Source organism: Oryx dammah, unplaced genomic scaffold (assembly GCF_014754425.2).
Source record: "Oryx dammah isolate SB20612 unplaced genomic scaffold, SCBI_Odam_1.1 HiC_scaffold_10, whole genome shotgun sequence".
NCBI classification, from domain to species: domain Eukaryota; kingdom Metazoa; phylum Chordata; class Mammalia; order Artiodactyla; family Bovidae; genus Oryx; species Oryx dammah.
In genome coordinates, this window is record NW_024070194.1 from 42,901,192 (window position 1) to 42,927,334 (window position 26,143).

Here is a 26,143-nt window from a genome sequence, read left to right on the forward strand (position 1 = left end):
TCACGCAGGGGCCTGCCGCCCATCCTGCAAGTGCCAACATCAGCAACACCCGCGCCCTGACTCCTGACTGGCCAACACTGCACAGCCTGGTCTCAGAGCTGTTTAAACAAGGTGAAAAGTATGTGGCGGAAGCAATGAAATCTTTTTCTTGACTTTTATTAGCTGGACTGGGTGAACCTAAAATGAGGCTGCCAAAATGCTTCCTCCGAAAGGAAATCTTGTACCCTGTTTAAAACCCTTCTATGGCTTCTGAACATTGACTGAAAGAATAAAGTCCAAACCCCTCTGCATGAGATACAAATCTCTTCATGACCATTTCTTTAAAAAATGATGAATTATTTTTAGCACGCAGACATGTAGAGAATAGCATAGCATAGATGTCGAGGGGCCACCACTCAGACTGGATGAATATTTGACAAAAGTTGGCACTTAGCCACATTTGCCTAGCACACTTGGTTTTTAAACTAAAGGAAGCTGTTATGGGTGCATCACCTCTGTATGTACGGCTCGCCCTACTGTCCTCTTTCTGGGGCCGGTCACTCTGCAGGATCTGCTTATGTCTCTTCTGCCCACATTTTACATTTTCACTTCATCTGAACGCCCCTCTCCTTCCCTGTAAACGATACACTGAATTGTTCTGTGTCTTTCACTTTAACGTGGGTTTTACTCACAGTTTAAATCTTCCAGCAACATGTGCTTCTCATTGTTCTCCTGGCAGTGGGCACTAATGTGCCCCAATTTTTGCCATTTCAAACAATAGAACAATTAACGTTTTGATCATGTCTCTTTGTGTTTACAACAGAGTTTCTCCAGAGACTTTGTTACTAGAAATATAATTAAGCCACAGATGAGAGCTATGTATGTAACTGAAAATGTTCTAGTAGCCACATTAAAAAATATATACAAATTTACAACATTAATCTCACTAACGTATTTTTGTTTAATATACCATTTCAACATATAACCAATATGTTAGTGAAACACCCTATAGTATTTCTTTCATACAAAGTCTTCAAATCCGATATGAATTTCTTGGTTTAGATGAGCCACGTTTCAAGCTCTCAGGGGTCACGAGAAGGTGGTGATGAGTGTACATTGTCTAATGTGACTGCCAAGTATATATTTAGAGATGGAACTGAAATAGAATAGGACGCCATGGTTTTCTACCCACCCCACTCCCATGCCCTCTGCTGCTTTTTGTCTATGGAAATATTTAGCCAAAGAATAAGTTTAATCAGAGAAGTGAGAACAGGCAGAAACAAAGGAAAGATAATATTAGTTTAGTCACTAAGCATAAACAAGGACATTTAGTTCCTTCTCAAGGGCTATAGATAATATTCTGGGCCATATTCTGTGAGCTGCCTGGTAGATACTGAAACCCCCACCAGATGGAGGAGTTCGCTACATGATGAGCAGACTATCACCATGCCATTTGTTGTTATCATTCAGTTGATAAGTTGTGTCCAGCTCTTTGTGACTCCATGGACTGTAGCCCACCAGAATCCTCTGTCCGTGGGATTTTTCAGGCAAGGAAACTGGAGTGGGTTGCCATTTCCTTCTCCAGGGGATCTTTCCAGACCAGCGATTGAACCCAGGTCTCCATTCTTTACCACTGAGCCACCTGGGAAGCCCCAGCCATGACATGAGTTGCCACAATTCCAAGAACTGGCCTCAAGAAATGGAAACAAACCAACCCTGGAACTGAAGATTAATTGTACTTAAAATAATCAAGATGATGCTGGTCAGACCACCAACGACCAATTTCAAGAGGTGACTGTGCTGTTTCTACATGCAGCCCCTCCGTCCATCTATAAAAGCTCTTGTACACTGATTGTCAGTGGAGGGAGTCAGCCTTTGGACTGATGTCTGTCCTTCCTCCAAGTGGCCAGCATCTGAACATCTGAAATAAAGCAAACTTTCCTTTCCACCAACCTTGCCTTTTTCATTGCTTTTTGAGCGGTGAGCAGCCAGACCCTACTTCTGGTTACAGAACCATAGCATCACAGGTTATGATACCATCTGCAATGGTGCTTGATAGAAATGTGCTCTTCAAAGTGTGTGCAAGTTCTTTCCTGGTCCCTTCCTGATGCTCAGAGGGATCTGACTGCCATCCTTGCCTTGTCCTCTGGGTATAGAAAGCCGCCTTGTTGTACTCTCCTTTTGCTGTTTGCTTTTCCGGAAAGTTTGAGTACCTGTTCATCTTTATTGCCCAAGTAGGTTACTCTTCCTATGAATCGCTCATTCTAATCCTTTGTTCATCTTTCTGTGTCATATTTTTCTTGTTGATGTGTGGTTCTTTATGTATTTTAGCTGTAGAGCTCTGATGGACTCGCACCCTGCAAATGCCACTTTCTAGTCCATGGTTTGTCTTTTCATCTTGTCAGTGTCGTTCTCATACAGAACATTCTAGTTTCAATGAAATATTTATTAATATTTTTCTTTATGAGTTTGTGCATTTTTTATGTGTGTTAAGAAATTCTTCCTTGCTTGGAAGTCATAAAGACACTTGCCTATTATTTTTTTCTTTAAGAGTTTTAAAGTCTTCACTTTCACTTTAGTTCTTTATTCTAGTTGGAATTTCCTCTGTGTTAAGCGTGATGTATAAATTTTACCCCCTTACGCCCACTAGGATGGCTGCTATCAAAACAAACCAGAAAATAAAAAACGTTGCTGCAATTCAAACTCTTATGCACAGTTGATGGGAATGTATTTAAAATGGTGCAGCCACTGTGGAAAATAGGATGGCAGATCCTCAAGAAATCCACATGATCTAGAAATTCTGCTTCGGGGGACATACCCAAAAGAATGGAAAGCAGGGTCTCCAAGAGGTAATTTTTATGTTCATAAAAATAAGTGAATAAGAAAACTTATTCACAATAACTAAAACATGGATGCAACCTAGGTGTCCACTGATGGATGAACGGAGAAACAAAATATGGCCCATACCTACAATGGAATACTGTTGTTTAGTCGCTCAGTCATGACCAGCACTTTTGGGACTCCATAGATCATAGCCTGACAGGCTTCTCTGTCCATGGGATTTCCCAGGCCAGAATACTGGAGTGGGTTGCCACTTCCTTCTCCAGAAGGTCTTCCTGATCTAGGGATCCAACCCATGTTGCCTTCATGGGCAGGCAGATTCTTTCCCACGGTGCCACCTGGGAAACTGTATGATGGAATATTATTCAGTCTTAAAAAAGGAAATCCTGATGTGTGCTACAACATGAAGGAACCTTAAGGACATTATATTGAATGAAATAAACCAGTCACAAGAAGGTATACTGTATGATCCCCTTATGAGGACCCTCTAATGATCCCCTTATGAGGTTCTTAGACTAGTCAAAATCATAGAGACAGAAAGTAGGAGGATGGGTGTCAGGGCTGGGGGGAGTGGAAGGCAGAGAGTTATTGTGTGATGGGAACAGAGTTTCAGTTTTACATGATGAGATGAGTTGTGGAAATAGTTTATTTAAAAATGAAAAATATTTTTATTTATCTTTAAATAAAGACAGTTGCACACCATTATGAATGTATGTGATACTAATGAACTGTACATTTAAAACATGGTTAAGATGGCAAATCTTATGTACATTTAGGAAGCTAAAAAAATAGAAAAAATGTACTAAGGAAAATGGTGTCAAATGTACCCTGAATGCGTAAATGAATAAATGAGAGAATGAATGAATGAATGGTAGGGGAGAAATAAGGCAGTGAGGGAAGGATAGAAGATGCCAGGTATTAAGAGATGGCAGTGGAAGGATGGCCAGACGCTTCGACCTCAGTCTTTGCTGAACAGGGGCAAGGCCACATCCTGAGCTGGGGGAGGTTGAGGCTCGAGGAGAGGGTGTGGGGCTGCTCCCTTCAGAAACTGACAAAGGGTCACTACAGATGCTGCTATCTGCTGAGAGATAATTGAAGCAAAATAAATACTTTATGATTGCTACATAACACACTTAATTTTGTGTTTTGCCATGTGGATTATCAACTGGTCCAGCATCATTCACTGAAAAGTCTGTTACCACCTCATTGATTTCTCAAACATCTGTCTGTACCCAGATCTCATGCCTGGGTTTTTTTCTGGGCCCTCTATGGCAACCCACTCCAGTACTCCTACCTGGAGAATTCTGCAGACAGAGGAGCCTGGGAGACTACAGTCCATGGGGTTGCAAAAAGCGTTGGCCACAGCTGAGTGACTGAGCACTCTTCTGCTCCAAGTTTCCAGCCCTGAGCCTGGAACACAGACCTAATGATGATCTTGATAATAAATCTTGATGTTTGCTCTGGTAAGATCTTCTCTTTATTATGCAGAACTATTTGGCCATTTTGAACCTTTAAATTCCTACCAAGCTTAATGACCAGCTTGTCAACTTCTTGGAAATGACCTGTTGGGATTTTGATTGAAATGGCATTGACTTTTGGGATTAATCTGGACAGCACTTGTGCTTTTGAAAATAGAATCTTCTCATCCATAAATGTGTAGTTCTCTACTGTCAATAGATGTTTAAAATTTCATCTTTCACTGATGGCTTAAAAAGTTTAAGATTTTTCACATGTAATTTTTGATTACCGTAAATGGCATCTTTAAAAAATATTTTCAAACTGGCTTTCTGGGTGTATCACTACAGTTGATTATTTTTTTTAACCTTTAAAAAATATTTATTATTTATTTGGCTGTGTTGAGTCTCAGTCACTAAACAGCATTTTCATTGAGTCATGCAGGATCTTTTATTGTGGCACATGGGTTCAGTTGCTCTGCAGCATGTGGCATCGTAGTTCCCTGACCAGTAATCAAACCCATGTCCCTTGTATTGCAAGGCAGATTCTTTACCAGTGGAGCACCAGGAAAGTCCCTATACTGTTGATTGTTGAAATTGCTTTTATATCAAAACTCTCACTGGTTCTAATGCTCTTCTCCAGCATCTGGATCTTCTTTGGAGACAAACTTGGCATCAATCACCCACACTTTGTAGCCTCCCCCCTTGCTCCCAGTCTGTAGCCCCTCTTCCTCTCGGGCACCCCTCTAGCCCTCAACCTTGCTGCACACGTCCTGCACTGGTCTCACGTGAGGACTGTTTCATTTGCACCAGTTCTCTTATGCCTCTGGGCCTTGCTGGGGTCATTCCTCTGCCTGGAGTGTTCTTGTTCCTCCAGGCTCCCCCTGTCCTCCCACGTGAAAGTTCCCCAACTAAGCCGCAGGAGGAATAGTGTTTTCGCTCCTCAGAACTTCAGGGACAAAGGCATCTACTGAAGGGGCTGTACACAATGTGCTGAGCTTCAGGCTTTTTCACCCTTGTTGGAGTGAGGGTGCCTGAGGTCAGTGACTATATTAGATCCAGCGCTGTACTCCCAAAGTCTAGGCCCCCCCCATAGCCTGACACACAGGAAGTGTCAGGATACACAGCTTGAACAAGCTGTATCCGAACTTCACTTGGTAGAGCTGGGAGGGTGGTCACCCCAGATCTAGAGTTGAATTCTCAACACTGGGTTCCAAGGATTGATTTCATCATATTAACCAAGCTCACAAAGTTTGATTCTTTGACTAGTGTGAAATAAGAGATTCTGAAATACGTATTGATCTCTGACCCTGGTTTCTGACACAGAGCTCCTAAAACCCCTGGAATTCACTGGGCAAAGAAGCGTTTTTTTTTTTCCTAATGAGGTGGCTCTGGGGTTGGGGTGGGGGTTCCTGGAGAGCTCCAGGAGAGGGAGCTGGACACTGAAAACACAGAGCCACGATTAGAAGCTTGAAACTATCAGCTCTCCTTCTTTGCAGAGTGCAGGGGGGCTAGAGGTGTGTCATTTTTTAAATAAAGTATAACTGATTTACAATGTTGTATTTATTTCTCCTGTACAGCAAAGTGATTCAGTTATACATATATACATTTTTTATCCTTTTCCATTATGGTTTATCACAGGATATTGAGTATAGCTCCCTGTGCTCTACAGTAGACCCTGTTGCTTATCCATTCTCTGTATAATAGCTTGAATCTGCTAATCCCAGCCTCCCACTCCATGCCTCTCCCAAGCCCCTCCCCCTTGGCAACCACAAGTCTCTTCTCTCTGTCTGTCTGTTTCATAGGCAGGTTCATTTGTGTCGTATTTTAGATTCCACATGTAAGTGGTATGGTCTTTGTCTCTCTCTGACTTCCTTCACTTAGTATGATAATCCCTAGGTCCATCCATGTTGCTGCAAATGACTCTACTTCGTTCTTTTTTATGGCTGAGTAGTATTCTATTGTATCTATGTACCACATCTTCTTCATCCGTTCATCTGTCAATGGACATTCAGGTTGTTGGAAGTGGAGTTAATAATCAATCATGCCTACGTGATGAGGCTGCCATAAAATCACCAAAGATTCACAATGCTTCTGGGTTGCTCAGCACGTGCCAGTGCCGGGAGGGAACTGTACCCAGTGGGGACATGGAAGCTCTGTGCCTTTCCCCAGATCCCACCCTACACATCTTTGCACCTGGATGGTCTCCGCTGTACTTTATCATATTTCATGATAAACTGGTAAATGTAAGGAAGGATTTCACTAGGTCCTGTGAGCCATTCTGACAGATTATCAGACTCAAGTTGTGGGGACCTCAATTTACAGAGCAATCAGATGGAGATTTTGGGAATCTGGGGCCCTAAAACCTCTAATTGGCGTCTGAAGCAGGGGTGGCCTTGTGGGACTGAGCCAGGAAACTGTGGGGTCTGCACTAACTCCAGCTGCTATCAGAATGGAACGGAATTGTAGGACCTTCATCCAGTGTCAGAGCATGGGTTGATGTAGGGGAAAAGAACGCCGACACCTGGGGCCAGTCTTCTGAGTGTGGTAGTTATTTGAGGGCAAAAGAAAACACAGGTTGTTAACTTAGGCTGTGATTCTGCTCTTACGTGGGAAGCAAGACAAGTTGTGGGCCCAGTGTGCGACCTCCCTGGGAGCTTAACCCTGGCAGAGACCCCAAAATAGGTCAGCAAGTTGTTGGTGAGCAGAGCTCCCCCTCTTCTTATATTTTCAAAAGTCAGTTATCTTCTTTCCCCTAAAGAGTATTTGAAAAGGGAAATTTATACCGCTTCTTTTTAAACCAGGGTCACTGGAGATAAATAGAAAATAACTGAAAAGAAAACAAAATGCATTAATTTTCGATGGAAAATTCTGCCTGATAATGGCTTTGGGTCCCAGGCCTTCCCTACCACTACTGAATGTAAGATACACTCATGTTGAAGTCCAGCACCAACTGAGGCTTTGCTCTGGACCAGCATCAGTGCTCACATGTGTGGCCTCTAATAGAAGGTATTCAGAGGCAGGACTCTGTATGTTCCATCAGCATGCCTGACAATATCCAGGAAGCATCCTGGCTGAAGGGCTTGTTTTATTTTCTTAGTGGGTATAAGCTGTTTAAACTTGGTAAAATCCAGAATTAAAATTAAAAGTGTTTACAAGAGTTTTAAAAGGGTTTATATGCACAGAAAAACTCTGAAAGCAATCACCCAAACGTCAGTAATGTTGACCACTGGACTTGTGTGTATGTAGACTAATTTTAGATTTTTAGAGAAGCTGCAAAGATCACAGAGGTCTTATGTACCTTTTACTCAGGTTGTTTTCTCTAGTGGTACATTCCTCTAATCCCACATTTAAAAAAATATTATTTATTTGGCTGCCCCAGGTCTTAGTTGTGGCACGTGGGCTAGTTTTCTGACCATGGATGGAACCTGGACTCCCTGTTTTGGGGGCTTGGATTCTCAGCCACTGGACCACCACGGAAGACCCCAGTCTCACGTTTCTGTGGTGCATTTGTCAGAACTAAGAAACCAACACCAGGCATCACTATCAGCTAACCTGTGCTGTGAAGTTCCTCAATCGTGTCCAACTCTTTGCAACACCATGGACTGTACCCTGCCAGACTTTTCCTTCCATGGGATTTTCCAGGCAAGAATACTGGAGTGGGTTGCCATATCCTTCTCCAGGGGATCTTTCCAACCCAGAGATCAAACATGGGTCTCCTGCATTGCAGGCAGACTTTTATTGATTGAGCCACCAGGGAATCCCTATCTTATCAACTAAACTCCAGACTTGATTTGGATTTCACCAAATTTTCCATTAATGTCCACACTTTTTGTTCAAGGACCCAACCGAGAGTCCCACATTTCACTGAGATGTCATATCTCCTTTGTCTCCTCTGATCTGTGACTGTTTCTATGTTCATTTTTATGATCTTGACTGTGTTTTTCTCTGTTGTTAGTGCTTTTGGTATCTTGCCTAATTCAAGACACAAGGGTTTACTCGTGTTTTCCTTTTCAGAATCTGATAGTTCAGCTCCTACATTGGGTCTTTGATGCATTTTGGGTTACTGTTTGTACAGTGTGAGGTAGAGATCCAGCTTCATCCCTTCACATGAGACTGTCCAGTTGTCTCAGCATCATTTGTTGAAAAATACCATTCTTTCCCCACTGAATGGTCTTGGCAACATTACTGAAAATCAATTGATCATAAATTTGACAGTTTATTTCTGGATCAATTCTAGATTACACGTAAATCAATATTTCATGCAGTACCACACTGTCTTAATTGTCTGTGTGTTAAGTCACTCAGTCGTGTCTGACTCTTGGACTACAGCCTGCCCCCAAGGACTGTAGCCCACTAGGCTCCTCTGTCCATGGAATTCTCCAGGCAAGAATACTGGAGTGGGTTGCCATGCCCTTCTCCAGGGGATTTCCCTGACCAAGGGATCCAACCCAGAACTCCTGCATTGCAGGCAGATGCTTTACCATCTGAGCTACTATACCATCTTTACTTACCCTATCTTTACTTACTGCAGCATATCAGTAAGTTTCAAAATTGTGAAGTGCGAGTCCTCCAACTTTTTCAAGACTGATTTGGTTATCTTGGGTCCCCTGAATTTTGTTATGAATTTTAGAATTAGCCTGTCAACTTCTCCAAAGAAACCAACTGGGTTTTGATGGGCACTGTATTCATCACTGTGCTTTTTGATAAGGCTTCAAAACAAATATGCCACTTTATATTTACATCATGAAATTTCACTGGAATAACAATATGGTCCCTAAGATTGTTAGGGACCAACTTTTCATGTTAAACAACTAGAAAACTTAAAAGGGTACATTGATTTTGGACATTACATCTGAACACAAGGACTTAGCTTTTTTGAAGACTTTATTTCTAACAGATATTACAGCTTATAAGTCATAAAAATCATCAAAATCATTGGTGGACGTGTTATGGTGTCCTGGGACGTAAAGCAGCTTCGATTTCTGAGTTACTCTCATCAGACTCGCTCCAGAAGTCTGGAAGAGAAAACCAGAGAGCAGCTCAGCATCTCCACAGTCTGATTAGCTCGACTTCACCAACCCAGCCCACAAAGGGCTTCCTGGGGACCCCATGTGGTGCGTGTGAGCAGACGTGCCTAGAGCACAGGCCAGGATCCCCGGCAAACTCATACCTGCAAGTTAAAATGCTGTGGCCCCTGGCCACAGGAGAAGCCTCTGGGTCCTTCCCGGGGAGAAGCCTCCTGTTCTCAGTAGAAGCCCTGGGTCCTTCCAGGGAGACCTTCAGGCCCGTGAGCACAGGCAGGCTCTCCACCCACTCATATCTCCCTTAAAGGTGCAGATGACACCACATTTCACAAACTACCCTTTTCGTTAAAACACAAAATGACAGTCTGGTCTCCAACTGTTTCTCTTACCTTTAGACTTTAAATTGGTAGTTAGCTTCCCTTCATTTTCATGCCTGTGAAATAAAGAAATAGAACCTAAATTTTGAAAAAAAGACAGACTAATAGTTTTACAAGGAATAAGTGAGGAAAGAGGCACTTGTTACTCACTGGGAGGCCAGAAAGTTTATGTTTACTCCCCGAGTTTTAAAAGCAGAAAGCAAATGTTGGGGTACCCTTGGCCCAGAGGCACCTACTGATGCTCTCTGGCGGAAGGGTCCCAGGAGCCTTGGTCTCCCGCTCGCTGGGAAGGCTTTGGGGTGGGAGGCAGGAGGCAGGCCCTGGGGGCACAGAAGTGGGCACAACTCATCACTGCCAGCCCAGCTGGAAGTAGATGACCCGGGAGCAGTGAGAAGTAAGCCAGGAGGTTACAAAACTTACCTCCATCAAGCCAGTGATACCAACACTCAACCGTTTAATAAGGAGTTCACAATAAACTGTGTGCTTAATTAAGGACACTGATTCCGGGTGGAGAAAAACTGGTGTCCTGTCACCTGTGTTCAAGTTTCCGTGGGTCACATACGTGAAAATGTGAGGGTCCAAGGACACATCTGGCGCTGGGTGACACGCTTACTGAAGCTGTTGGCCCGAGAAGGTGGCTCTGTAAGAGAGGGTGCCTGCCCCCATCACCTTCTCTCACCTTCCCCAATTGTCATGCATGTGAGAGTCATCTCTGGGAGCACCATCCAAGCTTTTAATTACGCTTAAATTCTTTAAGGTTTGTAGTAAACGGTCAAGGGGATATTAAAAAAGAAACAGTCGCTTGTGTATGGCTTGACATTCGATGTTTTTCTCATGTTTCTGTTGAAGGGTTCACTTGAGTTTACATTTGGAGATTATTCCACGAAGGCAGATTCTGGCCTTTAGCTGGGAAGAGGGCTGAGAAAGGACGAGGACCACTGTGCAGCAGCGACTCTGGAAACCCTGGAGACTCACCTCTGTTCCTTTGGGCCAACCTAGCACTTGAAAATCTGCCTTCTGCTACAGCTGCCATAATTTACTTTTTTTTTTTTCCTAGAAAAGAAGCTCCATGAAGGCATAATTTTCTAGGCTCAACATCTGTAAATGTTCCCTTTAAACTTGGTACCTGTTTGTTTTGAGATATAGCTAATGTATAGTATTATATGTTACATGTATACAACACAGTGATTCACAATTTTGAAAGGTTCTATTCCATTTATAGTTATTATAAAATGTTGGCTATATTCCTTGTGTTGTACAATAAAACCCGTACCTATTAATCCCCTCCCTTAGCCCACCCTACTGGTAACCACTAGTTTGTTCATTGTATCTTGAAAAATTTTTATCAGAGAATAGTTGATTTAGAACATTGTATTAGTTTCTGTTGTACAGCAAAGTGAATCAGTTATACACATACCTCCACTCTTTTTATTTATTTAAAAATATTTATTTTTTGGCTGTGCTGGGTCTTACTGGCAGCACGTGAGATCTTCAGTCTTCGTTGTGGTACACGAGTTCTCAGTTGCGGCACGTGGACTCTTAGTTGAGGTATGTGGGATCTAGTTCCTTGGCCAGGGATTAAACCTGGCACTGGAAGCACAGAGTCTTACCTATTGGACCACCAGGGAAATTCCTAAGCACTCTTTTTTAGATTATTTTCCCATATAGGTCATTAACAGATTATCGAGTAGAGTTCTCTGTGCTCTACAGTAGGTCCTTGATAGCATTCTCTGTGTCTATGAGCCTGTTTTTTTATTACATGCACTGGCTTATTGTATTTTTTTTTTAGATTCTACATTAGGGACATCATACAGTATTTGTCTTTCTTTGACTTACTTCTCTTAGTGTAAAATCCTTCAAGTCCACCAGAGTTGTTGTAAATGACAAAATTTCATCCTTTTTGTGGCTGAGCAGTGTTTCATTGTACATATGGACCACATCTTCTTTATCCACTCATCTGCTGGGGGCCCTTAGGTTGCTTCCATCTCTTGGCAACATCAGGGTGCATATATCATTTCAAATAGTATTTTCATTTCTTTCAGATACATAGCCAAGAGTGGAATTGCTAGGTTATATGATAGCTCTATTTTTAGTTTTTTTGAGAAACCTCCCTCCATACTGTTTTCTACAGTGCCTGCACCAATTTACATTCCCACCAATGTATGAAGTGTTACCTCTTCTCTACAGTCTCACAAATATTTGTTATTTGTGGTCTTTTATAAAGATGGCCATTCTGACCTCATTGTGGTTTTGATCTGTATTTGTCTAACAATCAGCAATTTGAAACATCTTTCTCTGTTCTTGTTGGTCATCTCCATGTCCCTGAAAAAAAAAAAATGTCTATTTGGGTCTTATGCCCATTTTTTAATTGTTTTTTTTTTTTATATTTAGTTGTATGAGCTCTTTATTTATTTTTGATATTAACCCCTTATCAGTCATATCATTAGCAAATATTTCCATCTAGTCTGTAGGCTGTCTTTCAGTTTGTCAATGGTTTCCTCTCCTGTGTAAAAGTTTTTACGTCTCATTAAGTCTCATTAATTTTTTTTTAGGTTCCATTTATTTTTGCTTTTATTTCCTTTAGAAGACAGATCCAAAAAAAATATTGTTGTGGGTTGTGTCTACTATTTATCCAGCTCCCACTTCAGGAGGACACAGGGCTCACTCTGGGGCAGGAGTCAGCAGATATAACAAAGCTATAAACGTGCAGAGAGAAACCAATTTGCCAGTTGATATTCAAGTAATCAGAGCCACCTGGCTGGCAGGGGGCTGGCAGGAGCACCACAGGGAGGACTAAGAGAACAGGTGGATGATGGGGTAGTGGTGGTGTGGCTGCAAGATCCCAAGGAAGCAAGGGACACCCTGCACTCTACTGTGGCAGCTGGAAGGGATTTCCAGCCAGGGCAAGATAAGGGCACGACAAGGGCACAGAGGAAGGTAAGCACACACCAGGTCCTTACTGCCTGGCCCCTGCTCTGAGCTCCACACGCATGTCCAGAGCTCACCGGCTGCCTCACCTTGGCTGCCTCCGAAGCATCTCGTGGCCAGCACGCCAGCCAGCATGTCCACCCACAACCAAACTCATGCTTCTTCACCAAACCTGGGCCCTTTTCCTGTCTTGGCCAATGGCACCCCAAGCCTCAATTCCCTCCCAACCCTTCACAATTCCTCTGCTCTCCCATACCCAGTCAGTCACTAGGTCCTACCAAGCTTACCTCCCTGCACTTCCCAAGTCCTCACTTGTCCCCTATCCACTGGCACCGCTACTACTTGGTAGGCCAAAGTAGCATCTTTACCTGCCTTTTAACAGCCCCCTAACTGCTAACACTACATCCACCTTGTTCCCTCCAGCCTCCTTTCCACTTGGCAGTAAGAGTGAGCTTTTGAAACACAACTCTGATTACTCTGCCTCCCTGTTGAAAATGAAAATTCTTCAATGCCTTCCCATTGCTTTTGGCAAAAGAAGCCTGAACAGCGCCTCCAAGATTGATGCCTAGACTTCATTGGGTTTCCTGCTATAGCCTCCCCATCCCCTCCACTCCATCCTCCATCCCCAAGTCTTCATCAAATTTGCTCTTTCACAGCCATCTCTGTTACACACTGACAGGTGACTGCCCTTAGGCTGTCAGCTCCATGAGAACATCCACTATACCTGTTTCGGTCCCTGGGTACCCAGTGTCCTGCCCTTAGCAGGTGCTCAGCAATACATGCAGAAGGAACAGGTGAGCCTCAATAATCACAGTTCAGTTAGTTCAGTCGCTCAGTCGTGTCCGACGCTTTGTGACTCCATGAATCGCAGCACGCCAGGCCTCCCTGTCCATCACCAACTCCCGGAGCTCACTCAAACTCACGTCCATCGAGTCAGTGATGCCATCCAGCCATCTCATCCTCTGTCATCCCCTCTTCCTTCTGCCCCCAATCCCTCCCAGCATCAGAATCTTTTCCAATGAGTCAACTCTTTGCATGAGGTGGCCCAAGTACTGGAGTTTCAGCTTTAGCATCATTCCTTCCAAAGAACACCCAGGACTGATCTCCTTTAGAATGGACTGGTTGAATCTCCTTGCAGTCCATGGGACTCTCAAGAGTCTTCTCCAACACCACAGTTCAAAAGCATCAATTCTTCGGCACTCAGCTTTCTTCACAGTCCAACTCTCACATCCATACATGATCTCTGGAAAAACCAGTCTTGACTAGACGGACCTTTGTTAGTGCCTTGCCTAAAGGCACTTGATCAATATTTGATGTTAGATTATTTAATCTGCATGTTTCTATTTCTATGTGAGTTCAGATCAGGTTGTTCAAGTGTCTACCCAGAAACATGTTTCAAAACTAAACATCCGTGTTCACCAAGGAAGGTGGAAGATGCTCTTGGTGTTTCCGACACCATTCTCACTCCTTGCTGCTGCTGCTGCTGCTGCTGCTTAGTCGCTTCAGTCATGCCTGACTCTCTGTGACCCCATGGACTGCAGTCCACCAGGCTCCTCTGTCCATGGGATTTTCCAGGCAAGAGCACTGGAGTGGGGTGCCATTGCCTTCTCTGTCTCACCCCTGAGGAACAAGTATTTTTCCTTTTGGGAAGCCATCCCTGCAAGTCGACGTGACACTGCAATGCAAGGTTGGTTATTACATGTGATTTGCAGGGTCAACATTTCTTTCTCTGGGTCTCAGCTAACTTAGAGTCAAGGCCAGTGGGGATGGTGTAAGAAATCTCCTAGGTGTAGACAGAGCCATCTTGTGCACCCATTACTGTAAGGTACCATAAGAGAAAAACCCAAACCAAAAACACTCCCAAAAGCATCAGAATACAAGAGTTCAGGTTACAGGCCATGGGCTAGGTCCCTGTGTTCCATCAGAGGTAACGCATCTGGACCCCGACAGCCTAAACTTCCCCAACAGTGTGGACGTCACACCTCTGGTCTGTGTGGCAGAAGCAGCAAAGGTGAGCTGTGGAGGGTAAATGGCGCAGGTGTGTGGTCTCCATCAACTACTCAACTCTGGCTACAGCACAAAGACAGCCACGGGCAGTATGTGAACTAATGGATGTGGCTGTGTTCTGATCAAACTTGACGTAGAGACGCCAAAATTTGCATTTCATATAACTTTCAAGTGTCAGGCAGCATTATTTCTCTCTGAATTTTTCTCAATTGTTAAAAAATATAAAACTTCTCTCAGCCTGCAGGCTGCACCCAGAACCAGACAGAGGCCCAGGGCTGGGTCCACTGAGGCCTTCAGGAAGCAGGGCCTCACGCCCAGGCAGTAAACCAGGGAGTCTGCCCTCCCCAGCCTTGTGGGTGATTCCTGCAGTCCAAGAGGGCAGGGTTTGTGGGTTCTTTTTTTTCCCCCTAGAAGTTCACCATTCGACTAGAGGTCCTATTTCCAAACAGAGCTCTTTCAGGTCAGACACCAGGACAGCTGAGTGGATTAAGGTGTGGCCACGCCCCACTGGTCGCATTCCAACAGGACAGCGTGTCTGCACAGTGTCCCGGAAGGGTGGCACCTCCCCCTCTGCACAGGGAGCACCGTGTGCCCACCTGTCAACATTCCACCACTCTGGCTTCATTGCAGGTCTTCCCTCTGTCTGTCCATCAAGCCATCTCAGTTTCCCATGTTGTTTATACATTCCCTTGCTGTTGATAAGGGATTAGGGCACACAATTGGGACAACTCTCATCAAAATCACTTTTGTTCTCAGCCCTGCTACATGTAAGAAGTTAAGGTTGGCCAGGGTCTTAAACAGCACGTCTTATTCTAAGCACAGCATCTTGTGAGCACCTAGGATGGGATCCTGCTGACATGGGTACTACAGAAAACAGCTGTAATTGACAGTATCGACTGTTCATGTTATATGAACAAAAGGTAATAATAGTGCTAGAAATAGTCTACACAGTTAACATGAAAGTCAAAGTCACTCAGTCCTGTCCGACTCTTTGCGACCCAATGGACTATACAGTCCATGGAATTCTCCAGGTCAGAATACTGGAGTGGGCAGACTTTCCCTTCTCCAGGGGATCTTCCCGACCCAGAGGTTGAACCTGGGTCTCCCACATTGCAGGCAGATTCTTTACCATCTGAGTCACCAGGGAAGCTCCACGGGTTCCTAAGAGATTCCTTATCAAGTCACACCAAGGCTCATGACGCGCTGCGCTTGTGAAGGGGTGTCAGGGCTGTCAGGTGAGCACAGGGTCCCGGGAGGCAGGCCCAGGCTTGGGGGGGGAGGGGCAGAGTGGGGGTGGTGCAGGCCCCAGGAGCTCCTCAGAGCTGGGGAGGTTCTAATATTAGTAACACACTGACTCTCAACCTCATGGTCAGTATCATATTTTTGAAAGAAAAATGTATGTATAGCCCATTAACAAACATACCCAAGTTACTGTGGCTTTGAGGCCACATCCATGAAGTGTAGCAGTGAGACTTCGAGAGTCCTGCCAAGAACTTGGTCTCTGGTGCTGGGGACGATGAGGAAGGCCCCCCCGTGGGAAGAATCTGATCAAAAGCCAGCAAAGAATAACTGACTTATGAGAAGACATGGTCTCTAGACTCTGAATTCTGTAATTTCTAATGATACTGACTGCTGGCTAAAATCAGTATTAAAATGTCTCACAGAGCGTCTTCAGCTAGAATTTTCCTCCAGACATATTTCTGGAAAAATATAAGGCAAAAAGACAATTCAGAAACAAAGAAAAAAAAAATTCCCAATCAGCGTGCCAACAAACCACGGTGAATCCTTGATTTTAAATTTTCGAGGTCTTCTGAAGGCGGAGAGCTTTAATTAGACAAAGTCTGAGCGCCCCCTGACGGTCAATCAGGGGCCCTGCAGGAGATGCCATTTTTAGGGGTCAATTTCCTCACTCCTTCCCTTCAGCCAATCAAGCAAAGACTGTTCTTTCAGGCCAAGGCGGGGTGGGGGTGGGGGTAAAGTAGGCGGGCTTATGACGAGAAACATGTGGAATCTTTAGGAAGCTGCTACTTTGGTAGAATTTAAGGAGAATGTAGATTTGCTAAGGCAGAGACGCGGGGCTTTTACCCTAGAACCTCAAGGCCATCCAGGAAAACCGTGTGTTTATTTCTCTGGACTACGCGTTCCTTGTGATCTTCAGATCGTCCCAGGGGAAGTGGCCCTAGGGCCAGGCAAGCAGAGCCAGGATGGCCCCACTGGAGCACGGCTGCTGCCTCGCGCCCTCCACCGGCCGCTCCCAGGGCCGCAGGGCTGGCCCTGAAAACCACCCACAGCGGGCCCTGCCAGGGTGGGGCGGCCGGGTGACTTCTGCTACCTTTTCCCCAGGCAATTATGTTATAAGCACACTTCCTTTTCTTTCGGTAAAGGTTATCTCGATCCAGGCAGTAAACTGCAGTTAACGTGGTAGGCGGTTAAAATACTCTCTTCGGTTGAATACATGGATCCGGGAGAGTGGAAACGGCTTCCTGGGGAAGGTGGGGCAAGACAATGTTTGCGGAGGAGAGGAAGCTCCGGCATGCACCCCTGAACAAAAGGGGACAAGTGGTCTTTACTCGGAGAACAGCTTCCTATTAGGACTCACTCCTTCGTACATTATGCCTTTCATCCCCACTCAACCACAAAATGATTTTGCTCAGGCAAATACAATGGGAGAAAAGATTTACACTGAAAGAATCTTTAATAATAAACTGTTGCCGATCTGCCTACTTGCCCGTGATTTATAATACAATAAACATCGGATTCTATTACGCTCATGCACTGAAGCCGTGGCTCGGGAAAACGGAATATGAAAGCACAGGGACCTCACCACCATCACAATGAAATGAGCAGGGATAAATGTGCTAAGAGTATCTCTTTGCATCTTTTATAGCTGGTGTGTATTAATCTGTAACGCTTATTAAGAAAGTCATTGCTATGCAAAGCAGCGCCCAATCCCTTTCTCTGGCTTTTCAACAGAGTGCACTGTTTAGCCAATAGGAGGGACCCTCTGGCCCTCATTCTGCATTCATGACAGGCAACATTTGCACAATGTATCTCTCAAAGGCGGCTGAAAGGAAGGCCTTAATACTCATGTAAACAACTGCAAACCAATTACTTAATGAATCAGGCCCACACATAATGAGGTGCAGACAAAGAGCTATAAATGCATTTTTGCGCCCAAGCCGCTGCTTTAAAGTAAAATCCCTCAGCTGTAGTTTGGGCTTAACTAGCACATCATAATTATTGTCTCTAGGACATCAGAGGAAGCCATTTTTTTTTTTTTAAAGGTCCAGCAGGGTCTTTTTTTTTTTTTTTTTTTTTTGAGGTTGCTCATCAGCTCACTGACAAAATAGAGCAAAGAAGAATTTTTAAAAGTGCTACAGCAGCACTGCGCTGTTATGTTTATTCTCGAGTACTGGGTTTCGAGACCACTTGTAAAAGCAATAAAGCACGAGGAATGACTGCAGTAAGTGGGGTCCTTAAATGTAAGCCTCTAAGAAATTTCAGTGAGTCCAGGCACAAAGAGCGAGCCTGGGGAGGCATATGAACACCAAACCCAGCACAAGAAACCAACCGTGACCAACAGTGAGCCAAACCCACACACTTCAAGCCCAGAACTTTCATCACTGGATTAGTATCAAGTGTGGAGAACCAAGGGTTCCTTGAAGGGCTCTTTTTTGTTTTTTACTCCTTACAGGGGATGATGTGATTACTTGTAACTTAGGAAATAAATTTCATGCAGAAATGACAGTAATAACAAAAGGCCCCTACCTCAAACTGAAGGGAAAAGAAGCTTGATTTTATAATGAAATACTGATGCGAGCTATGAAATGTCAAATGATCAGACTGAGAAAATGTTCTACAGAATCTGACTGCTTTCTGAATGTGTTTAAACATTGCCCAAAGTGGGGAATATATAAGAAAAATTTAAGAAGAATTGTTTTTTCTTAGGACCTCTAAAACAAACACTTCTAACAATCTTTAAAAAAACTAAAGGGATGTATTACTAAGCCAAATGGTGACATTAATCCCTAAAAACTGCCTGTAGAATTTATTATCTTTTAAAATTCCTTTCAGGAGACCTAGAACTTGAATTTACAGTAAAATCATAAAAATATACTTTAAAACTCTTCTTATCCCATAATTCATTATCTCTCACTTCCTTCAAAAACATAGATAAAAATGCAGGTATTAAAAATAATAGTTTTTAAAAATTAAGAGTGATTCCCTAAAATTGAACATATCAAGTTTCTAAAATCAAAAACTTAATTTCAGAAAATCAACCTCATTTAAATATATGCCAGATCCTAAAAATACTGTAGAGTTTTGAAAACATAAATGAAAATGAATTTTTTTTTCACTGTAAAAATACATTTCTAAACAAGTGAAGTTAATCTTATGGAACATCAGAAATGTAAAGTTTCTGTTTTAAAATTTTACTAGGGCAAGTAATTATTTCAAATGTCACATAATCATCTATAGGACATCTTTTAAGGGGAAATGTTGTTGCAAAGGCAGTTGTGTGTTGTTTTAAACGATATTTAGCTCAAAGCAAAAAGGTAGGTATGTCATCAGACAACTGCTTCTACTCCCACCCATAAACTTTTCCTCAGTGACTCAATGCCATTGCACAATCAGTATTTTATGTGATTGCAAATCTAGCACACAACTCGCTTATCACTGCTCCAAAAACTTAGTTTTAAGCTACATTTTAAAAAATGTAAAAAGATAAATTTTCATGTTTGAAAATAAGCAAGAAAATATGAGAAAAGGAAATAACAGTCCAGCCCAAATACTTGGTTAAAAAAAAAGGAATACAAAAACAAATATCCAGCAATTGCTTGTATATATACCCGCTGTCTCTGAAAGAAGAAACAGGCCACTTTATTTCTTTTAAGGCCCTGCGTTCTCTCTCTGCCCTCTCCCGACACCCTCCATTGTGTGGTTTCTAAGCAGCCCTACTGCGAGCAGCTGTAGACGCTAATTTGTGGTTCACTGAGGTGTCAATGGAGTCTTAAACCAAGGAAACAACAGCTGCAAAACAATACTTGGCTCTGGGACAAATATTTTCAAAGGTAGACTAAAGTTTCAACTGTCACTTCAGATAAACAAAACCCAAACCATAATGTTCCATCAAGTCACCCAACAAAATCATGTGCAGCAAGAGTTTCACCCTGGGCGGAGTGAGATTTCTCGTCTTGCTGGCACGATTCAGAAAGGCTCCACGACTTTACCTTGACAAAGGACTCCCTTCGCTGGATGAGAAACTCGCTTCCGAAGCGATTTTGTGAGTTGTCTTTGTCTTGAATGTCCCACTGCCGGTTTTCAAACCTGAGAGGAGCAAGCACAAACATGGAGAGTGAGGGTGGCCGCCGCAGGGGATGAAGAAGCCCTACCTGTTAAACAAACGTCAACAGAGAAAGAGCTGTTCACAGGAGACAAGGCGGGGAAAGACAGGGAAGGAGTTCCTCTGATAACCTGCTATCGCAGGTGGTTTCCTGTGATACTGACAAAGAGTGAGTAGAAAGTGAAGTCACTCAAACAGCACCATTTGAAACGGCCACGAGGCACATGCGAGCAGAGTCTCCACCGTGGCCCTAACCTCTGGACGATTTGTGTTGTTGTAACACTTGGGCAGCGACAGATCACTGAGACAGTGATAGCTGGGAACCAGTCTTGTGCCTTAACTGGTATTCTAGATGACAGTGCCTGCCCACCTACCTTTAAGCCCTTCTGCCAGACCCTTCACTAGAGGAGAATAAACCTCCACTGAGAACCATTGAGGCCACTCCTTAGCTAGCATGAGAAGGCTGATGGGGAACACATACTATCCAGCCCTTTCCCTGGAGCTGGCCGGGGTGCTCCCTGACCTCTGCCTCCTGGGTGCCCTCAGCCTTGGATGCTTCTGCTACCAGTCTGAGTCTGGCAGTCACCTTAGATCATCTACAGGGTGCATGAGCACCTCCTCAAAAGGCGTGTGCTGTTTTCCTAACCTGTAACCTGTATGTCTGCTCGTAACCTCTGAGGCAAAGCGGTTCTCTTAACAAAGTGTCCACGTTCAGCCCCTAGACGGTCTGCACCTGCTTAAATGAACCGGGTCTTTTCAGACACGAGAACAAAGTGGCTTCTCATAGAGACGGGTGCACCGACCAACACGTGACACGTCCACGACTCAATCTGGGGTGGCTCTGAGATCAGCGCGCATGCCCAGCACTGCCTGGGACCGTGTCTCTGACAATCCCCCCGAAATGTCTGTTTGATAAAGACATCCTTGGGACACCAGGAAATTTGAACATGGACTGGGAATTATGTGGTGCTAAGAAATCATTCTTACAGGTAAAGTTCCAGCGTGCCGGTTTATATAAAAATTAGAGGGAATTCCCTGACGGTTCAGTGGTTAGGACCCAGTGCTTTCACTACCAAGGGCCCGGGTTTGATCCCTGGTCGGGGAACTAAGATCCCATGAGCCATGCAGCACGTACCTACCCCTACACCAAAAAATTAGAAAGTCGTTAAAGTACACTTCCTTCTGTTATTAATCCATTACCTTCATAATAGGAGCTGAAGTGACTTATATTACAAAATAAAATGTAATAAAGTAGAAACCACTGAAAAATAATAAACATACAATAACAACATGTAAGAAAATTAAGTGAAAGAGAAAGTCGCTCAGTTGTGTCCGACTTTTTGCAACCCCATGGACTATACAGTCCACGGAATTCTCCAGGCCAGGGTACTGGAGTGGGTAGTCTTTCCCTTCAAGGAAACAAAGGAAGACTACAATTAAAACAAAAATCCTGGATTGAAGGAACTACATTTAAGCTTAAAAATTGAGCTTTTATTGGGATTCAGTCTTTTTACTTAAAGGAGCTCAAATCCCCCAACATTCAGACAAGGGAGACAGCCCAGATGACACACCCCACCGCTGGTTAACTGGACGGTGTGAGAAGAGAGGGAGTTCGGGGTGTCTCTGATGGCACTGTCATGACATGCCAGGCAGACTCCAAGGGTCCATAGGCTGTTGGCAGCACACATCCTGGAAGGAAGCTGCTTCCAAACGCCTGCTGTTAAGGACGAAGCCCTGGCTCATCCTAAGGTGGTGACAGCCTGTTACAAAGCAAACTCCAGAGAGGGCACACCCCTCCCTGTACAAAACCGGGTGGTGGCTGGGGGCTCCCAGTGTCGCTTTGCTCACCTGGCGGCTGTGACGTGGGGGCTGTAGCCTCTTGGAATCCATCGCCGGCCTGGTGTGCGCTGCCCTGGAGGGCAGACTGCTTCAGCCTCTGGTAGGCTTTTGTTTCTACAGATGAGAAAAAGGCGCGGATAACAGGACACCCACAGGCACGAGAATGAAGTTGGACCCTTACCTTACATCACACACAGAAATCAACTCAGAAAGGATTAAAGACTTGAATGTAAGACCTAAAACTATTCAGCTCCGAGAAGAATAGGTAGGAGAAGAGCTCCAGGATTTGGCAGTGATTTCTTGGATACAGCACCAAAAGCACAGTCAACAAAATATAGACAAACAGGAAACAACCCACAGACCCTTTGGTCCTTCTCTAAGTGGGGAAGACTGCTGGGAACAGCACACTACGGAGAGGTCCCGTGAAGGACCTGAGTGATGCAGGCTTTCTTGCTGCCTCAGGTCTCAAGGCCTTGTGGGTGAAGTGGAGAAAGGAGACTTAGAGTTTCAGCAGTGACACAGCAAAACGGCCCCTGAGGCCATGCTCCCCACAGACCCACAAACTACAGGGTTGGCCACTGGCTGCATTCCTGCTCCTACTGGTTCAGTTTAAGAACTGAACCACGAGGCCCTTGTTACTGGTTAAAAACTACCAAAAGGAGAAAAAACATAACTTACCTACTCAGAATCACTCAAAATAAAAAATAAGCATTTAAAATGAGCATCTATTTTGGAGTAGTAAATGCTATCTAATTTTAAAAAGTACAGATCAGGGATTCTATTTTGAAAATAATAAATTCTAAGGAAACTTTTAAAAAACATAGAAACATCGCTAGGTTGTGAAATCAGTGCACACTGGAACTAGTATTCTGAAAACTTTACTAAAGAAAACACCAGATGCAGGAGGGGAAAGTGTGTGTGATTGTGTGTGTGTGTGTGTGTGTGTGTGCGCGTGCGTGCGTAGAAGTGGCCTGGCCCATTGTCCCAAGGCGACTTGGACAGGAGCACATCGTAATACTCTGACTGATTCTAACATTCTTGTCACTTCAGAGTCCCTGTAAGGCAACATGGGGCGTGGGTAAGGTGTTAACGAAGTCAAAGGTGGGGTGTCTGAATTCTGAACAGGTAAAGAATCACTGTAAACGAGATGAACATGCTGTTGTGAAGATCAACCAAAACCTTTTTCAGCTTTTATGATACAAGTCCAGACTTTAATGACCATGTGCTATTTCTGCATTCATTTAAACTTATCTGGGCAAGGAAAAGAGAGCAAAGATGGAAAGAATTTTTTTTTTTTAAGAGAAAGAAAGAAAAAGGAAGAAAGAGAAGAGAGCAGCCTCTGGGTGAACAAACGCCCTTGGTGGCTGGAGCTGGAAGTAGGGCTCGTCTGTCTACCGTCTGAAGGGAATCATTTCACTCCAGCGAGCTGGCTCTCAGGTTTCTCAGAAATCAGGAACACATGTTATTTATTTTCCAGAGAGAATTTTTGTGTGAAACTTCAAGTTACTCGTTGTGAGGTGATTTCAGGCTTGCGGGTGGGATGGGGATTAAGCAATCTGTCCAAATATGAGACGGAATGGATCTCCTCGCTCGTCTGAGCCTGGGAGGGAGGACTGGGCAGTGAGCTGCCTTGGTCCAGGGACCATCCTAGGGCAGAAGTCAGGGGCCACAGTCACACACCCCACACCTCCCTCGGGTGCTTGCTGCCTGTCCTACGCAGAGGACTCCAGAATCTCTCCCTGAGCTGTGTCCGCTGTCCACATACAGCGGTTTGGAGGGAGAAAGCTAACGTCTCCCACCCATTCAGCCTGAGCCTACCTCCTTCCTAACCCAGCTCCTCATTGGCATTTGCTCCTTAGACCTCCTGGGGTCTTTCTCCGAGCAGAGACACCGGTGGCCCCTGGGACAGTTTTTATCTGGGATGTGGCGGCCCAGACCTGAGTAATACGGGGTTGACAAAGCTAGCTGAGGGCCTCCGGGGGCATCGCCTGCCCTTACCTCTGGTGAAAGCTTCTGTTAATGGTTTCAGGGCAGAGGTAGGTTTAAAGGTGAAAGGATTAGCTGCACTCACTGGAGGAACAGACACTAACTGAGGCAGGACCAGCACCCCCAAAGCAGCTGAAGGGGCTGGAGCAGAGCTCAGGACGCCAGTCCTTCTCCCCTCACTCTTTAGTTAGAAGAGCGGCACGAAACAGCAGACCAAGCACTGAGAGATGACCCAGAAAGGAAAAACAGAATCAAGGGTTGGTTTACAAAAAAATGACCAAGAGAGGCTGAAGGCTATGCAGCCTGTAGAAATAAGGGCCCAGGAGTTTCAGCACCCGGATCACAGGTTCTGCCGCAGATAGCGAGGACAGGGCAGGGTATACGTGCAGATTCTCAGGGGCCGAGCAGGACCACACATGTGACTCTGGCCAGACAACAGGGGAGGAAGGTTGGGTCCTGTGGCTGCGGGGCAGCAAGGGGACAGGAGGGGGTTTGCGTCCTGTCTTGGGAGGGGTGCGGACAGCTGTCTTGTGGCCACAGCCAACAGCTGCCAGGTGAGAAAATGGGCCTAGTCTTGCCAGATTTCTGCCCTAAGAAAATTAAAATACTGCCCAGGCCACTCAGAACATACCTGCAACTCTGAAACCAGAGGGCAGGTAGAAAGTTTCTTGTGTTCACTGAATGAGGCACAAGCACCCCTAGAGACAAACCTCAGCCATGGGACACAAGCTGGATGTCAGGGCCAGCTTTTCCCGCTGAAGGACCCAGCAGCAGGGAGGCTGCAGCAGTCCCCTGGGGATTTCGAAGGAGCTTTCCGTATCAAACAAACCAGATTTCAGAATCCTTGGACGCAAGAGGACAATTTTTGCTAGGGGTGCTCAAACAATTCAGACCCTCTTCTGGAAGAGCCTAGAAGACTTGGCCAGGATTTCAACATCATAAGGCAAAGCTACAGACCTGAATTTGTGGCAATCCAAGTCAAGGTTTTTCTGGAAGAACGCAGTGAAGAATCAATCAGTTGAAGGCTGCACACTGCAGCCATGCATATTCAGTTATTAAATAAATGAGTGAGCAGACGCAGGGAAGGGAACAAAGCTGGAGGTTCCAGCTGGGCTATTATGAATAAGGTCGGGATGACGGTCCTTTGCACCTTTTTAAGGTGGAAAGACCTGAGACCTGAGTCTTCACCACTGTACTTACAAATTTGTAAGTCTACAAATTTGAGGACTGGGTGGCCCCTTAAGGCTTCACTTTGTAGCCTGTGACTCCCAATTCCAGAGAGATACTTCTTCCCATCAGTAATATCAAACTCTCAAAAAATACTGAGTAGTGCAAACAGTTAGATAAAACAACTATTTCTAAGAACACAATGATGCTCGGGCGCACACAGAAACAGCATACATGCATGCACAAGCTTGCAGCTCTGAGTCACTCAGTCAGGCTTCTCTCACATACTCAAAGTTGTGCTGAGACGGGGAGTTTCCAAAGTAGAAAATATTGCAGCTTAAAATACAAAATAAGACAAGGGGCCTAGGGAGTTAATATCTGTCCCTGGCTATCAATTCCTGGCTGATGACACAACGAGATAAATATTATTTTTCCCTACTTGGTCGTACAAGCTGGCTGAACCCAATCATCTATCTTCTTGCAAAGTGGTGAAGGATCCCCTGAGATTGTTTTCTTTTTTCTTTTTGATATTCATTTTGTGTCTAGAAAATGGGAACCAAGAAAGAAAATGAAAATGTGCTGAATAAAGGGAGGCAGGAGAGAGATGGCGCTGAGGAAGAGAGAAAAAGCCCCAACTTCTTATCTTTCATTCTCTTTTATATGCAAATGTACACCTGCTAAAATACTTTTAAATCTACAAATAAAAAGAAAAAGAAAATATCTGATGAACAAGTGCTTTTAACAACCCATTACAAGAGCCAGATAAACATTTGGTCCCCCAGCCTCTGAGGGGTGTCTCCAAGGCAGAGGGTCATCCTGGCTTTCGAGGAAATCCCTGGTGAAGAAAGAGCTGGGTCCAGAGAGGGAATAACAAAAGGAGATGTGAACAATGCTATTAGCGCAGCGAGAAAAGCGACCTTGAACTGAGAAAGAACCAGGCATCTCTGAGCCAGGGAGGATAATTGCGATTCTTGCAGGAAGCATGCAGAAATTCTAAACTTAAATTCAAAACATATTTTATGTCCCTGGGTTTCCCAGTGCTGTTGCTTTTCGTGTGTTTCTGCATCCAGGCCAACTTTTCCTTCATATTGCGCTAGATGCAGCAAACCCAGCTGTTTTTGCTAAATAAGATAAAAATTGTGGGATGGAATGCTAAAATTAATTCTAAAGGTAAACATTATTACTGAAAACCCA

General features: G+C 44.4%; 1 protein-coding gene across 6 annotated transcripts in view; it reads right to left on the minus strand.

Moving 5' to 3' along the window:
* Positions 1-9,143: 9,143 nt before the first annotated feature.
* KIZ (kizuna centrosomal protein) overlaps positions 9,144-26,143 on the minus strand; it is a 91,311-nt gene continuing 74,311 nt past the window's right edge. For all 6 annotated transcript variants that reach the window (XM_040248617.1, XM_040248620.1, XM_040248619.1 and 3 more), the window contains 4 exons: positions 21,806-21,910; positions 19,845-19,941; positions 9,691-9,734; positions 9,144-9,292 (listed from right to left, as the gene is read on the minus strand). In XM_040248617.1, the coding sequence (XP_040104551.1) occupies positions 9,225-9,292; positions 9,691-9,734; positions 19,845-19,941; positions 21,806-21,910 (314 nt within the window). In that variant the 3' untranslated portion in view covers positions 9,144-9,224. The remainder of the gene's footprint in view (positions 9,293-9,690; positions 9,735-19,844; positions 19,942-21,805; positions 21,911-26,143) is intronic.